Source organism: Beta vulgaris, chromosome 5 (genome assembly GCF_026745355.1).
Source record: "Beta vulgaris subsp. vulgaris cultivar EL10 chromosome 5, EL10.2, whole genome shotgun sequence".
Classification (NCBI taxonomy): Eukaryota; Viridiplantae; Streptophyta; class Magnoliopsida; order Caryophyllales; family Amaranthaceae; genus Beta; species Beta vulgaris.
The window spans coordinates 63,034,667-63,051,223 of NC_079206.1; the positions used below are offsets into that span (position 1 = coordinate 63,034,667).

General features: G+C 35.5%; 3 protein-coding genes across 3 annotated transcripts; 1 reads left to right on the forward strand and 2 right to left on the reverse strand.

The window, feature by feature from the left end:
• The first annotated feature begins 221 nt into the window (after window positions 1-221).
• On the forward strand, window positions 222-3,877 carry LOC104894359 (protein DEHYDRATION-INDUCED 19 homolog 5). Its single transcript, XM_010680577.4, has 6 exons — window positions 222-311; window positions 423-497; window positions 1,230-1,372; window positions 2,185-2,262; window positions 2,350-2,570; window positions 3,437-3,877. Exons 1-6 carry the CDS (start codon window positions 275-277, stop codon window positions 3,540-3,542), a joined length of 660 nt encoding a protein of 219 aa, XP_010678879.2. The 5' UTR covers window positions 222-274; the 3' UTR covers window positions 3,543-3,877.
• A 7,219-nt stretch (window positions 3,878-11,096) lies between these two features.
• On the reverse strand, window positions 11,097-11,648 carry LOC125497435 (pectinesterase inhibitor 28). Its single transcript, XM_048644315.1, has one exon. The coding sequence runs from the start codon at window positions 11,646-11,648 to the stop codon at window positions 11,097-11,099; it is 552 nt and encodes a 183-aa protein (XP_048500272.1).
• Window positions 11,649-14,267: 2,619 nt separating this feature from the next.
• Window positions 14,268-16,103, reverse strand: LOC104894360 (elongation factor Tu, chloroplastic). The gene has a single exon (XM_010680578.4). It carries the CDS (start codon window positions 15,933-15,935, stop codon window positions 14,484-14,486), a length of 1,452 nt encoding a protein of 483 aa, XP_010678880.3. The 5' UTR covers window positions 15,936-16,103; the 3' UTR covers window positions 14,268-14,483.
• Between the last annotated feature and the right edge of the window lie 454 nt (window positions 16,104-16,557).

Sequence of the window (16,557 nt, forward strand, 5' to 3'; positions counted from 1 at the left end):
TGAAAAGTTTTACATTACTTGTTACACTTTTTTTTTTTAGCAAAGCAATAAACTCTCTTTATTTCTTTTTACTCTCTATCAAAAATTGTTTAGGAATTCGTGAATTGAAAAGTGTAAGAGTAATATTAGAGGAAGTAAGTATTACTTTTCTCATCATACCCCACATAAAACAAGAGAAAGAGAATGAAAAAGAAAGCAATTGAAAAAGGAGAACCAAGAGTGAGTGACTCAGAACATCAGTAGCAGCAGTAGAAACTAGAAAGAAGACATTTTTATGCATCATCTTCAAAAGACTAACAAAAAAAAACTAGGTCTTTCCTTCTCTTTTTCTCTTTCTTGTTTTTTTTTTCCTACTAATTTTTTATCTACTGAATTTTTCTCTTTTTTTCTGATAAATGCTGACATATTTCTTGATGAAGCAGAAGCAACAATGGATGCAGATTTATGGGCATCAAGAATTAATTCTTCTAAGAATCCCTCTGCTCATATCAGCTCAGGTTCTCTTTTTGGGTTAGCTTAAATTTTTGCAAATTTTGTGACTTTCATTTGTTAATTTGCTTGTTAATAGTATAGAAATATTGGATTTTTAGAATTTTCATGGAATAATTCTGTTAATAAATTTCCTCACTTGCCCTTTTGTTTAGACATGAACCATGAATTTTTTGTTCTTCACTTGGATTTTTTTTTTCTGCAAGTTTTTGTAGGGTTTTGTTTCATTGAATTTATTGATTACTTTGTGCATAATGTTAAATCTCAGAAAGTGGAAGGGAAGTAAAGTGAGATTGGGTTAGTTTTATGTTTGTTTTTATGTTTGCTTAAGGAAAGCAATTATTTGAATTATGCAAAATTAGTGATCTTTAAGAAGACAACAACATGAAGGAAGATTAATTGGAGGAAAGAGGGTGAGATGCTTTAGACATAAACTTTTAGGTGGTTTTGTTTAGTATTACTTGTAAAGTTTGGAGAAAGCCTCAATCATTAACTTTTAGAGTCCATTTTTGGCTCTAACAAATGTTGATTGTACCAAATATGTGATTGTGTGTACATATTCAAGATTTTATAGTACCACGTACCATAGATACAAGTTTCATAGTAAAAAAACCCCTTCATGATACTCTAATGGAGTAACGGTTGCTGTACCCCCATGTCCCCCTTTAGGTCCGCCACTGGTTTGACAAACCCTTACAAAAAATTAAAAGAAAATGATTCATAGTGTTTTTGATTGACAGGAAATCGATTAGTGTTGGATGATTCCGAAGTAAAGGATGATGCAAGGACTTACTTCACTTGTCCATTTTGCTATGTTGATATCGAACTCGCTACTCTTTGTGATCACCTACAAGCAGAACACTGCTTTGATGTCAAGAACGCGGTATGTGTTTCCTTGTCTTATCCTTATTATTAATGAATGAAGTTAAAATCGGCTTCATATGTCCAACTACTCCATGTTGTGCTGTCTCTTTGTAACTGTTCAGATTTCGTCTGGAATCACAATTATGTGCTTTTGAAGTAAATTGCTCATATGAGTTATGACAACTCTTTAAAGGCCACAATGTGCAAAATTATTCAACAAGCATCCTATTCCAAATGTTGCTTTTATTAGTCATAGGGTTTAGTTTACCTATTATGTTAAGCTCTTCAGTTCGCCTAAAGTATATTTGCTAGATACTCAACATTATTGACTTGTATATTGACTCATCGTAGTACTCAACTACTCATTTTGGGACAAAAATATTGTAAATCTTAATAGATGGATAAGTGACTATGGAGATGTATTCTTTTGACACTTTGAGTTAGAGACGAGTCAAAGTAACAAAGTTTACCCTCAAGTTAAAACCTACAGAACTACAAAATGAGGATTCCAAAATGCATATGCGACATGCCTTGTTGTTGAATTTTGTAAAGTACTCCATGAAAATAGGATACCCCATATTCGTAAGTCAAAGGATTTATAATATTTTCATGAAGGGGAATAATGTGAATGAAAGATCCCATGGAATCAAATTGGGTTCGTGGATCTAATTTGTCCTAGCACCAAGCAGCACCAAATGGAAGATTTTTGGGCATAGGTTATGTGCTATGAGGCACTATGTCTTAAATAGTCTTTAGTGGACAATGTTAGATAAGTGTAGGTCAATTTTATCAGTTTTTCACTTTGTTTTCTATCCCATACCATGATTGCAGGTTTGTCCTGTGTGTGCACTAAATTTGGGCAAAGATGTTGTTGGTCATTTTAAGACGCATCATATGAATTCAATCAAGGTATTATATTTACTCTGTTCCGGTAGTTCGATATTAGTTCATATACAACATTGATTCTGTTTCCTAAAACATTTCAGTGATTTCCAGACTAGGAGAAGGTCTCAGAAGTCAGGATTCTGGAACTTTTATGCTGGTAGAATGATTGGTGGCATGACTGCTAAAGGTGGCTCAGAAAATGTGAATGCTTTAGCTCCTGATCCACTTCTCTCTCCATTTTTGTGTAGCATACCATGCTCCGATAGTAGGGATGATCAATCTCAAGATATGTGTTCCATTGATGATACCTCGTCCATCCCAAAGACATCAAGGTATTTTCTTCCATAATTGATTAGTAATCAGTTACACTATGGGGCAAGAGAGTGTTTCTACTATGTTAATTGGACTCATGTACTCGTGAAGGAACACGAGTATGTGTCCAAGTGTCTGACTAGGCTCTTTTACTAAAAGTTCCCATGATTTTGGCCCGAAAAGATATATGTTGAAGTGTCGATTATGTGACAAACTGGCAGGATTTCACGAGGTGAAATGAAGAGTTTGAGTAAATAGATTTTTTGTGTTCATTTGCTTTACTAATATGGTGTCATTTTGTCAATATCTTTTGCTTGCATAACATGACAACAATTAAATGTGGCAAGGACATGTGATTAATTCATTGAGCAAAAGTGAAAACGAAATGTTTGATCTTTAAACAATTGAAGTCCCACATTTGTTGAATCATATGCTTGGCTGCTTGCATTGTCCCAGCAACGTACACTATTTTCATGTGTACAAAAGCAAGCAGGTTTCATTATTAATTACTCTTTCTGTCCATTCTTCTAAGGATACCCATGTGATATAAATGGTGATAAGACTATAATGTCATGTTTTGACTATTTACCAACTAAGTGCGTTCGCGTCCCTAAAAGAGAAGTATATCCAGGCAACACAGCTAACAAGTTGAGTATATACTTCATCTAATACGGTGTAGAGCCTTTCAAAAATGAATCTACTATGTTGTAGAGAGTTTACCTACTTGTCCTTATTAAGGAACGAGACATAGGCATCGCAATGTCTAATTTTCACGTGATCTTTGTCACCTAACTGTTAGATATCCAGCCCTGCTCTTTCGAATATGCTCTCCTTATCTCATATTGCCTGTTTAACTGTTGCTGTGGTGCTGTTTGTGTTGATACAGCTCAAAACCATCGATGTTGAATCATAGTCAAGAGAAGGAAGACTCGGAAGAGTTGAGGCAGAGAACTGAGTTCTGTCAGCAGTTACTTTATTCAACCATATTCTAAAATCCCTCCCTTAAATTTTACACTAATACTAGAGAAGTGCTTCCCATCAAGTTATGGTAAGAGATGGTAGTACAAGTTTTAGATGGTAGTACAAGTTTTCGGTCGTGCAACTACACATTCCTGCATATTCAATCTCATGATCTAGATTTTCCACAGAAGCTAATATTATGAATTCTATTGATCTATTAAAGGTAATGTATAGGATAGGTATCGAAAATTATCCGAGTATCAGTTATTTTAGTGTAGCAAAGATGAGCTTCATTTGCACCTATGTAAGATAATATTAGTATCCTCTTGCATGCTATATAGTATTACTTTATATTTCCTCTTGAAAATCATTGTTTGATGAGAAAATTCTGAAGTTTTCTTGCTTGAAATTGCTGAAGTGTACAGGCATGTATCCCTTTACTGAATGTTAAAGCAATTATAAATATGTAAGTCATTGCTGATTTTGGAGGCAAACTAATCTTTATTACTCTAATCAACACAAAGTATCTATCACTTTCATAGCATGAACCTGTAATACTAACTAAATATTCCCTCTTTTGAGAAAATATTAATAAAACTTGCAAATTGCTATTTTAAGATGTTGAAAACAGTAGTAAACTTTCCCTACAATTGTAGAAGATTGTGTTGAACCTCAAATAAATAAATATAGGAAAAATGACATTAGTGGTCCCAATTATGTCATTGTTCTTAAACTGTCTTAACAATTAATTAACTCAGGAGTAATCTCAGCTTTGTAGGATGTTTTCCTAAAGTAGTCCTAGACACCATATAAGGATATAACATGTCAAAACACTTGAGAAAAAATTGTAAACTTGAGGACTTTTTTTCTTTCCAATCTTCTTTTCTTATTACTCGCTGTATTTTTAAATCTTTTTAACAGATTATAAGTCATTCGATCATACACGAATATATTAGAAATGCACTTCAAAATTAAACCTATTTCGAGTTTAAAAATAATTGAGACGGTTTAAAGCAGACTACAAATAGTCGAGAATGACTATTGGTATTAATTTTGTACTTGAGCGAGGAATATCAATTGTCTTTAATAACTACTCATCTCTGTATCACCATCACATTTATCTGTTAAAAATTCATTCAAAAAGAAAAACAGAACAGTCAAAATGTGCAAAATCATGTACCATTTCCGTATGACATACATTTCATAGTTACATTCAAAGAGCATAGTATAATCCTAATATATCCCATACTTGCTCTATATATATATATATAACTCCTATGAACAAGCTAAGTAATAAGATCAAAAAAAGAAGTTTTAGACTCTTGTCACTTGAGCCATGGCCAAAAGACTAAGAACTGCAGCACCAATTACAGAAAGAAACTGGCGTTCATTAACCATGACTTTGATCAAATGCATTGCAACATCACAAGTGATCTTCCTCCCATCATGAACCAATACACGACGCCGCTTCCCAGAGAAGGCTAACAACACAAGGACAGTGATCCATGCGACCATAGTAGTACGCGCCACCACGATCAAAACTATAGAGAGTAATGAGAGTCCGGCAAGGGCTAATAGCGCGGTCCGAAGGGTAGAAGATGGTGCAGCCTCACTAGAGTTGGAGGAAATGAAGTATGACACAAGGTAAAGTGAGAAAATACATGATAGTGAAATGTTAGTAGTAGTTGATGTTCTACTTGTTGATGTGATCATTTGAAGTTGTAGGAAATGTAGAAGAGTTTAAGAGAAGAATGAATGTAAAGAATTTGTTGAGTTGTGTTTTTGAAGATCTCATTATATTGGGTGCAAATCAATGGAATGTGTGGAGAATTTGTGAATCATGTGGTGCACATGGGCAGGTTGGAAATTATGGGGGTGACAACTTATTTATATGATCAAATGTCGGATGTAAGATCAATTTTATGCTGTTTAACCCTTTGGGGATTTGTATAGACAATCACATAATCACATAATTAATATTATTAAGTACATCTTAATCTCATTAGTGGGGGGAAAAAACTGTCCCTTGATTTTGTTGAATGGATTCTGATGATTTGTTTAGCTGGAAGTCTGGCATTCTTATATAGTTGGTATAAATTACAGAGTATTGCAGCTTCCCCTGAAGCCAAAATTAAACTTACTAAATCAAGTAGGTATGATACACAAAGTGGTCCAAAATATTATATGTAATTTGGCATAAAATATAATCTACATGTTACAGCCAATTACCCGTTGATGGGATACAAAAAATTATGTCATTTTTTTATTCAATTGAATTTTCCATAATAACTCCTATATTTTTCCGAGGTTATTAGAAGAGAGTTATATTGCTGTATATCGTAACATATAATTGATATAAGTTGTGAGTTTGGAGGATTTTGAAAGTATGTTGTTAAGCAATAGTATGAGGAAGTCTCATATTATAAACGTCTGGAAGATTAGGTGGCAGCATTTCAGCACTTGAATTGAAGCGACACGTGACAACCTGCAATATATATTGATATTGGCATTGATATTTGATAGTAGGACATGTATGAGCAAAAATTATCCTATAATCTACTTATTATTTTTTGACTAAATATAGTATGGAGGTTAATCATGCAAGTCATACTTACATTCTTATATCATTGTGTGTATTTACTTTTACCGATATACCAAGGGTGTTTATTGTAAGATTTTACCTTGTAAATCGAAGATTATAGTTTCAAGTTTTTCTATTAGGTTATGTGGAAGTGGAATTTTCCTTATACTTCTCCCTTTTCCTAGCCCTACTTACATGGATTTGACTTGCAAAGCAAAATCGAAATAAACATGTACAAGGTTCATGTCCAGTTTAGTTTTTCTCCTTACCTTTCAAAATACATATTTTTACTATAAAATAACATGAACTAAACTGTAGCATTTGATTTGTATTAAAAAAGATGTCTATAATTTTAAAGATTTTACTAGTATAACTATTCTTCTTAACTTAGATAATACATTCAATTTTCAAAAATTACTGGTGTGCGAATAATGCATTAAAAAAGACTTAAAATCATTGTTCTTATCTTCACTTGTTCAAACTTCAATGTATCTTAATATAAGTTTCAATGAACTCGTATCCCAATGAACTTTCTCCAAATTAGACGGTAAATGTTTAATTAGACCCTTATCATGTTCAATCTTCATGGGGTTCAATGCATACCTTCAAAACTCTGTTAGACTTCCACTGAACCTCCAAAGTTCAAAAAGCAAGTTTTTATTATATTTTATCATGTTCAATCCATGTGAATATTTAGCGTCTTAGAGCATCACTAATGGGTTGGTTGTTCTTTGTTAGTCTTTGAGTTTTTGTCATTCTCTCTCCTTTCCTCCTTCTTACACCTCACATGTCACATCCCACTGAACTCCCACCAACTCATCTATTTTTCCTTACAATAGGTGAGTTAGTCTTACTTGGTTTCCTATTGCTCTCTCCTACTTTTATTATACTCCACTATATACTCTCTCTCCTACAATGTGTACTTTTATATGAAATAGATGATTTAAATTAATAAAAGCTTATTAGATTACGTTAAATTAAATTACATTAAAAGCTAATTAGCTAATTAACTAATTAGCTTACGTCAAATTAAATTAGCGTATCTACTAATTAGCTTACATTAAATTAAATTTTGAGGATTTTGTGGGTGGTTTACTGGTTTGGATTATTTTAGGAATATGAATATTAGGATTATAAGTAATTTTAGGTACGAGAGAGTAATTAGAAAAAAATAAGATGGGAAGAAGCATAGTAAAATACTAAAATATATGAAATTTGGGCTCAATTTATAAATAAAATTATTTTAGAGTCATTATTGTTATTTTTTTAAAAAAAATATTAGCTCATTTTCTTGTATTAGCGTTACAATTTTTTGTAACGTTGAAATGTAGAAGTTTTGAATCAGCACAAATATTGCTCAAGAAGCATGGTAAAATCTGCACCAAAATCCACGTGGAAGCCCGCTACTTGGTGTTCAGTGGGCCACTGACATCAAAAGTAGCATTGGGCCAGCTACTTTAATGGAGCAGCTAGAGTGCAGCGTTTTGTGCTAACCTTGCTTCTCATCTCTTTCTCCATTTTGTTCAATGCCCATCATTTTACATGTTTAAAATATATAAAAAAAACAATTGCCCAACTTCCTTTGCCACGCGGCGAAAACTACTAGTCCTATGCACTCCATCCGAGGTGTATATGGTCTGAAAATCCAGACCGACCAACCCCAAAGGCCAATTATCCCAATAGCAAAACCAACTAAATCTAGCTTTACTATTTTCTAAACCAACTAAAAACCCACCCATTGTACATGCTCTTAGCGGGATCATCTCAATTTCTTCAAAGGAAATCAATGATCAATTTTCTATATAAACGATTAAAATTGCATGAAGGGGAAAAATAGGGAGATTTTTTGATAGTTGATATATTAATGAATTTGAGAGAGTGTCTTCTTTGAAACAAATGATAGCATTTTCCTACCCACAAAGCATCCATCCAACCAATCAACACACTATTTGGAGGCACTTCATGAGATTTCCCATTATAGACAAATATAGAACACTATACTAAACATAGCTTGGATTATAACCTGTTTCGTAATTGTTTTCGGGATTCTCCAGGCTCGGTGACTTTTTTCATTCGAGACCTGCCTAAGCGACCTTGGATGCCTTGGAATGACCTTAAGGTAATCCCAATAGCTCAAAATGCTCTCATTTACTACCTATGAGCCTAGCATATGTTCATAAATTGTCTCCTATGATCCTTGAATGCATCCCTTGTGGAGGTGCATTTAGATAGTGGGAAAATGTCAATAGTGTGTATAATATATTTAAAGTGGTGAATATAGAACTTATTAAGAACCGACGATATTTTTCAAAAGTGGATACCTTGAAATGACTCTATATGCCTTTCGTTAGCTTGTTTTGCATTGCACTTGATGCACCACGAAATGGCTCCGAAGGTGGTCATATACCCATTATAGGGCATAAGCGTACCTCAAAGTGTACTTCATGAACCCTAGATGCATCCCACATGTTCCATTGCCTAAGCCTCAAGAATGTCCGAAACTTTGCATTATAACCTTTAATTTTGGCAGGTTCGGAATTGTTTTCGTGCTTCTGCAGTCTCGATGAGTTTCTTTTCATCCGGGACCCTATATGCCTTGAATGACTTTCGAATGCTTCGGACCCCCTTGGTTGCCTCCCCTGAGAATGCCTAAAATCGTGAATTATAGCCTTATATTTTACTATTTTAGGGTCGTTTTTGGACTTCTCCATGTCCAACGACGTTTTCCATCCGGGACCTTCCTAGGCATGGCCTCTGGGTGCTCCGGATCTATAGGCGGCAAAATAGACCGTACCCGTTGACTCGACCTGAATACCCAACCCGAGACTCGTTTCCACCCGAAAATAATAAACCGACTTGGACTTGAAAGTAAAATAGACTCGAATTTGACTCAAACCCGAATCTACTCGACTCGATAATGATACACGACCCAAAAAGTTGTCATATTAATTACTTTTAGAACAAATTTAAGGAAAAAAATTATCATCAAATACTATATATGGTTTAGTCTTTAGTCACTGTCCATTAATTATTTAACTACTTCTCATTAGTCTTATATGTGTTTTATTTATTTGTGAGATTGAAAATCCGATTTGACTTGACCCGATCTAACTCGACCCGATATGACACGAAATCTCATGGACTAGAGATGGACATGTACCCAACCCAAACGTAAATCGAAGACAAAGTTTATCTGTCATGACCCGACCCGCACCCGACATGTATGACTCGTTGCCACCTCTATCTGGATCCCCCTCGTTCCCTCCTTATGTTTCCCATTGATTTGATTTGCCCACCCCATTGCACCATAGAATGGCTTCAGAAGCCATTCTATGCTTGTTTTAAGATACGTGATACCTCAAAATGTTCTCCGATGGCCCTATATGCATTCCATGAGATCCATTGCTATTTATACATGGAATATTTGAAAACCTGGATTCTAGCCTTTAATTTTGTCTTTTTCGTGGCTATTTTCATATTTCTCGATGCTTGGCAATGTTTTTCACCCAAGACCTTCATAAGGGACTTGACATATCTTGAGATTCCCTTAGAGTGTTTCAGATCCCATTAGTTGCCTTCGCTTGTCTTTTGTTGGATGACATTGCACCACCTCCTCTGCAACCTCAAATGGCGCTAGAGGCCATCATATGCCCATTTTGAGGCATGGGATGGTCTCCAAATGTCCTCTTATGGCCCATGTATTCAACCCACGGGCTTCATTGTCCGGGCCCCAGGAACTTCCAAAAGGGTAGATACTTTCAATTTTGCCCGCTTTTTGGCCGTTTTTGTACTTTTTCGAGCCCACTGACGTTTTTCATTTGGGAACTCCCTAGAGGACCAATGCTCGTTCCATGACATGGAAGTGTCGTTAAATGTCGCATTCCACTAGATACATTGTCCGGGTCATAAAAATGTCCGAAAGCGTGGATTATAAACTTTAATTTTGCTTAAGTATTGTTTTTGGACTTCTTGAACTCAGCGACGTTTTTTTTATCAACTTGTACTCCCTCCGTCCCATAATATAGTGCTTGTTTCTTTTTTCACGGTCTCCAAAACGTAACTTTGACCTTTAATATCTTCAATTCTTTATTAATAAAAAATATAAAAAGTTGATTTTATAAAACTACACATTGAGACGAATCTAACAAGATCCTACATGAATATGTTTTTTTATATATACAAATGAAAATATTCGGTCAAAGATTTTAAAGTTTGACCACCAAAAATGAAATAGGCACTATATTATGGGACGGAGGGAGTACTAGCTTACGAACAATATGTTGTCATTAGAGCATCAACATTTATTAACATCCCCATAATTTTTCTCTCTTCATCTCATTCGTCCACATCACTTTCCACTAACTTTATCACCTACCCTTCCCATTTCACAATTTCACACCTCCATTCATTAACCTCCCCATTTACCTTCTCTCTCCTACTTTTTCATACTACACATCCTTTCCCTCTTTTGCTTTATTCTTTATTTAGCAAAATAAATTTCCCTATTTACCCTCTCATGTCACTATCATATGGTCCACCATTACATTATTAATTCAATTTTACTTCCTTTCTCTCTCCTACTTTAACCCTTTTTTATTTGTTTATTTATCTTAACCCGTTTCTCTCTCCTACTTTACCCACACTATGCCCCACACAACTTATTTTCCTTGGTATCTGTAGGAACAATAAGTGTGAAGATCTTTAGGAAACGGAGGGAGTACTTTATTACTTTTTTTACATAAGCGACTTAATATATCTAAATTCATCTAACTATAAATCTTTTACATTTTAAGTGTTATTATAACTATAATATGAATGGAGTATATAAAAGAATAACAAATTTTTAATTTAAGACACGCATCGCGTGCATATAAAGCTAGTTGATATTACGCTTATGTCATTACATGAAAAATATGTGGCTAATAGTTAAAGAAATTATTTGTTCATCACTTTACTGTATGTTTGTATGTATCAATTTTTTTAGTGATCAATATAGTATGACTTTTCAGGACTTAAGAGAACCCAGAATCTCCATAACAATGTTCCAGTCTCTATCAACGGTATCTATATCATTCGACACAATCTCTGGCACTGGAAGTCCCTTAGAATGTAAAAAGTTAGTGCAAGAAACAACTTCTGCTAAAATTTCATCATTAATCCTTTGTTTAGCACCATCGAAATCTCTATGCTGCACTTCATCTGATACATTGTTAATCTTGTTTTCAGCATCTTCAAATTGATTCAAGCAGTAATTAAGGGCATCTTTCATAGTAGATTCAGTTGTATTTCCTTGATAAATGAATGTGTCTTGGAATAAATTGTTCATATCATTTGCAGCACAAAGCATAGAAATCCTTACTAAACCAGTATCAGTTGCAGTTTTACTACTTGGGTCAGAATTAAGGCAGTTAGAGCAAATATTTGGGTATGAAGTTGCAGAGCATAACCGCGCGATTAGCTCATCGTCTGCTTTGATGAACATCAAGGCCTGGGAAAAGAATATGCAAAGAAATGTGAGACAAATTAGTTGTATAGATTTGCCTGATTTGAGATTCATATTTTGATTTTTGGCTTTGGAGTTTGGTGTTAGGGGTGAAAGGGGATAAGACAATTTGGAGTTTGTAGTGTGAGTTTATATAGCACTTGATCTTAAAGTTTGTCTAACAGAATACAATTTGGTTGATTGTTTCAATAAATTTCTTTTTTTTTAAGGTGAGGAGAATTCCCTCACAGGTAGGGGTGAAAGTTCGGTGTGCGGTTTGGATTAGGGCTTAATCCAATCTAATCCGAATAAAATTTGGATTTCAATTTTTCAATCTGAATCCAAACCAATTAGGGTTTGAATCCGATCCGGTCCAATCCGAAATTTCATACTCTAGATTGGATCCGATCCGAAAATCTGATTTTTTTTAAAAGTCTAGTTTTTCGATGAAATAAATTAAGCACAACAACATGCTAGTAGATTTAGGAAATGAAGAATTAAGTGCAGTTAGTGTTTTAGGAGAAGGATTGAAGTGCTATGTGTATTGGGCTATGGAGTAGGTTTTTTTATAATAAAAAATCAGTTAAGCACTTAAACCCAATCCAGATACATAATACAAGGCATATTACTATTCGGTTATATTGGATTTTTGGATCCGATTACCCTCAATCCAATCCGAACCGAAAACCCAGTTTTAAAAAAAATCTCAATCCGAATCCAATCCGAACACAATTCGAATCCGATCCAAATTACTAATTCGGATTGGATTTAATTTTGGATTTTATCCGAATAACTTTCACCCATACTCGCAGAGAAGGAGGGAAATTGGGGACCCTTCTTGCAAGGGGTGAGAATCGAATTCCTGTCACAAGGATAGAAGGAGAGTCTTACAATCACTGGACCAACCTTGATTCTAGATTGTTTCAATAAATTGTAGGCGGAGCATTTGCCAAGGATTCATTTCTCTTTATACTATGATTTTGTAATTGTATCAAATGATATGTTTGATTCATATAAGATCATATCTTATTTGGTTCCATATCAATGCGATATTCTACTTTATTTGGGTTATATTGATAAACTGGGAGATAAATCGGGCCAAAGGCAAATTTTACTTGATTCTCATAGCCTGATAAAAGTATGGCAATTAGAACTAGCAAAATTCAACCCATCCCATTAAAGCATCAACTTGATATAAACCTGACCCAAAATGGCAAATTGGACAGATTTTCAACCATTCTAGTTGAAACGGCCCAACTCGATTGAACTTTTGTTTATTTTGACCCACTTCACCCATTAATATTTTCTTTTCACTTCAGAATTTTAGAAGACATAAAAAAAATTTGCGCATAAAACCTATGATAAAGTACTCCATTCATTTTTTTAGTTGCAACAATTTCCATTATAGCTGTTTTTATTTAGATGCAAAGTTTTCTTTTTTGGAGAAGGTTTTGAGGCGATTTTACAATTTTACCCTCACTCTAACTACCCCACAGACCAAAAATATGGGTAATGGATCAAATTTTACTCTCTTTCCTTTTTCCTTAATATTTGTGCAAAAAAACATTTGTTGCGACTAATAAAAAACAGAGGTAGAATACTACTATCCGGCTATCCCATCGGGAAAAAAAAAAAACAAACTTCTCTTTAAAAGTTGGACTACAATTTTAAAGTTTAATTTGCTGCTATCTTTAGCTTCTAATTTGGTTTTAATAAATGATTGTTTACTTTGGCATTCATCATAAGTTGTCTTAAAATATGAAAATAAACATTAGATGGGTTCAGGAGTCAGGACTACTATTCCTTAAAGTTCTCCTTCCTCTATCTCATGCAGGAATCCGGAGGTCCAGAATCTAGATTTGCCTGGTTTAGTAGTTTACTCGAGTTGCAAGGCTAGTTCAGAGGCTTTCCAAATTGAAACTCTTCTACAAGTGTTTCAGATGACTCTTCTATTAGTGTTTCAGATAATCCATAACGCTGATCTCCCTCCGATATTCAGGGCCTTAACCAGCAGCCTCTCACACATCGTTAGTCGTGCTTCCGCTGCAAGGCTTTTGGCAATATTGTGGCTGCAAAAGCTAAGCAGCTGGCTCTTGCTTGAAAATAAGCTGCTCTCTTTGCTAAACTGCTATAACAGCAGCCTTTATATCTTATGCCACTAAGGAAAGCTAATTAGGTGACTGATATACTCTGAATGGTGCAGTATCTCCTCCTAATTGATCAATCAATTGAAACGTCGCCACTGACAAAACCAATTAGGCAGGGTAGACACACGCTACGAAACACAGGCATGATTATGGACACAATTGGAAGTTTTAATGAAGCTGCAGTGAGCTCATTATTCAAACAGCTTTACAGTATTAACCAGAGCAAAGAGAGCAGTCGACAAGAGAAAGTTCGGAATCCCTTAGACTGTCATTAACCAGAGCAAACAGCTCATGGTTATGCTTTACAGTATTCAAACAATTCTGAATCTTGGAAGACCTAATAAAATCTACAACATTTTCAAACTAATCAATCAAGCATTAAGAGACTTGCCATAAGCAGGATACAACGCAGCATATATGCAAGTATGCAACCATCATAACATTAGCTGTCCAAAGTATGCAACTTGATGCAGTGTAGCAAGTACAAGCACAATCAACATATGCAAATTGTATAAATATTAGAGAAAGACTGAAATCAGCAAGGCAATAGAGTAAAATGTGTAAATTAAATTGCACAATTATGAGAATAAATATCTCAAATGTTCAACCCTACTCCCCAAAAAGACATGTAAAAGGGGGGAAATTTTACAGCTTAATCTTAGCCCCAAATCAAATATCATTACATTTCGAAAAACCCCCCTCTCCCCCCAACCAAAAGAAAACTTACAAAGACACTCAAGTCACTAATACTAGCACCACAAAACTACTCAATAATAGACTGAATAACGCCAGCACCAACAGTCTTTCCACCTTCCCTAATAGCGAACCTCATTCCCTCCTCACACGCGACAGGATGAATGAGCTCGACCTCCATCTTAACTCGATCACCAGGCATAACCATCTTGGACTCCTCATCCTTATCATTCATAATCTTGGACACCCTCCCTGTAACATCAGTAGTCCTCATATAGAATTGAGGGCGGTAATTAACAAAGAAAGGCGAATGCCTACCGCCCTCTTCCTTCTTCAATACATAGACAATAGCAGAGAACTTAGTATGAGGTGTAATCGTCCCTGGCTTAGCAAGCACCATACCTCTCTGAATATCAATCTTCTGAATCCCTCTCAACAACAATCCAACATTATCACCCGCCAACGCCTCATCCAATATCTTCTGAAACATCTCAACCCCAGTAACAGTAGTATTCCTAGTCTCCCTCATCCCAACAATATCAACCGTCTCCCCGGTCCGAACCGTCCCCCTCTCAACCCTCCCAGTAGCCACAGTCCCACGACCAGTAATCGAAAACACATCCTCAATCGCCATTAAAAACGGCAAATCTGTTTGTCTGGTTGGTATAGGAATGTATTCATCAACAGAATCCATAAGCTGATAAATCTTATCAACCCAAGTATTATCCCCTCTTTTAATACTTGGATTCTTCATCAATTCTTCAAGAGCTAAAAGAGCTGACCCAGAAATTATAGGTATATCATCACCAGGAAAATCATAATTAGACAATAATTCCCTAACCTCAAGCTCAACTAATTGTAAAAGTTCCTCATCATCAACTTGATCTTGTTTATTTAAAAACACAACCATATTTGGAACACCAACCTGTTTAGCAAGAAGTATATGTTCCTTAGTTTGTGGCATAGGACCATCAGCACCAGATACAACAAGTATAGCACCATCCATTTGAGCAGCACCAGTAATCATATTCTTAACATAATCTGCATGTCCAGGACAATCAACATGAGCATAGTGTCGATTTTCTGTCTCGTATTCGACAGTCGCAGTATTGATGGTAATACCACGAGCACGTTCTTCAGGAGCAGCGTCGATTTCGTCGTATTTTTTAGGGGCGGAGTTACCGAGTGAAGCTAAAGCCATGGTTAATGCAGCGGTAAGAGTGGTTTTACCGTGGTCGACATGGCCGATTGTGCCGATGTTGACATGGGGTTTTTTACGCTCGAATTTACCGCGAGCGGCGCGTACAGTAAAAGAACGGCGGCGCGTGGGAGTGGAAGTGGTGGTGGAAGTGGTGGTTGTGGTGGTGGTGGAAGGGGTAAAAGAGGAAGTGAGGATGAGTTTGGATTTGGTTTTGGGGTGGAAAGAGAGATTTGGGAGGAGAGAGAGAGATTGATGATGATGATGAGGGTGAGGAGGTTGGTAAACGGCTAATCTTGCTGAAGAAGTTGTTGATAACGCCATTGAAATTGGGGGAGATAGAGGAGAGAGAAAGAAGAAAGAGTGAGTGAGTTTTGAGTGAAGAATGAAGGAGTGAGAGAGAGAAAGAGGGGATTTTGGGGGTTATCTTTTGAAGGAAGAAGGAGAAATGGGGGAGTAGAAATGAGAGAAAAGGAGGACCTTTCAATTGTTTGTTGAGTGTGATTCTATCCGTTTCTAGGTGTTGTGGATATGGGCCTTTTTCAACTTTACCATGGTTATATTCTTAACTCTTTGCTTGGGTTGGGTTTGCTTTTTTCTTTATTTGATTTTCTTTTTGCAATTTATGTTACTCGAACTCGAGTGCTCATGTCCGACACGGGTACGTGTTCAAGTATCCAATTTGGTTATTTAGGAGTACTTTTCAACTTTTTGGTTCAAAATGAAGTGTCCAAGTCTCACCCATGTCCAAGTGTAAAGAATTAGACACGCATATTTGAGGCAAAATGAAGAGTATGGACAACATAACTCACAGTGATGATAAACATCCCTAAACTTTTTCTTTTTGTTTTGAGTTAAAAAAAATACATGTTTTTTCCATTGAGATTATATAATTAGTTTTTCGAGATGTGATACTATGGATATCAAATTAGGTTGACTAGGGTGA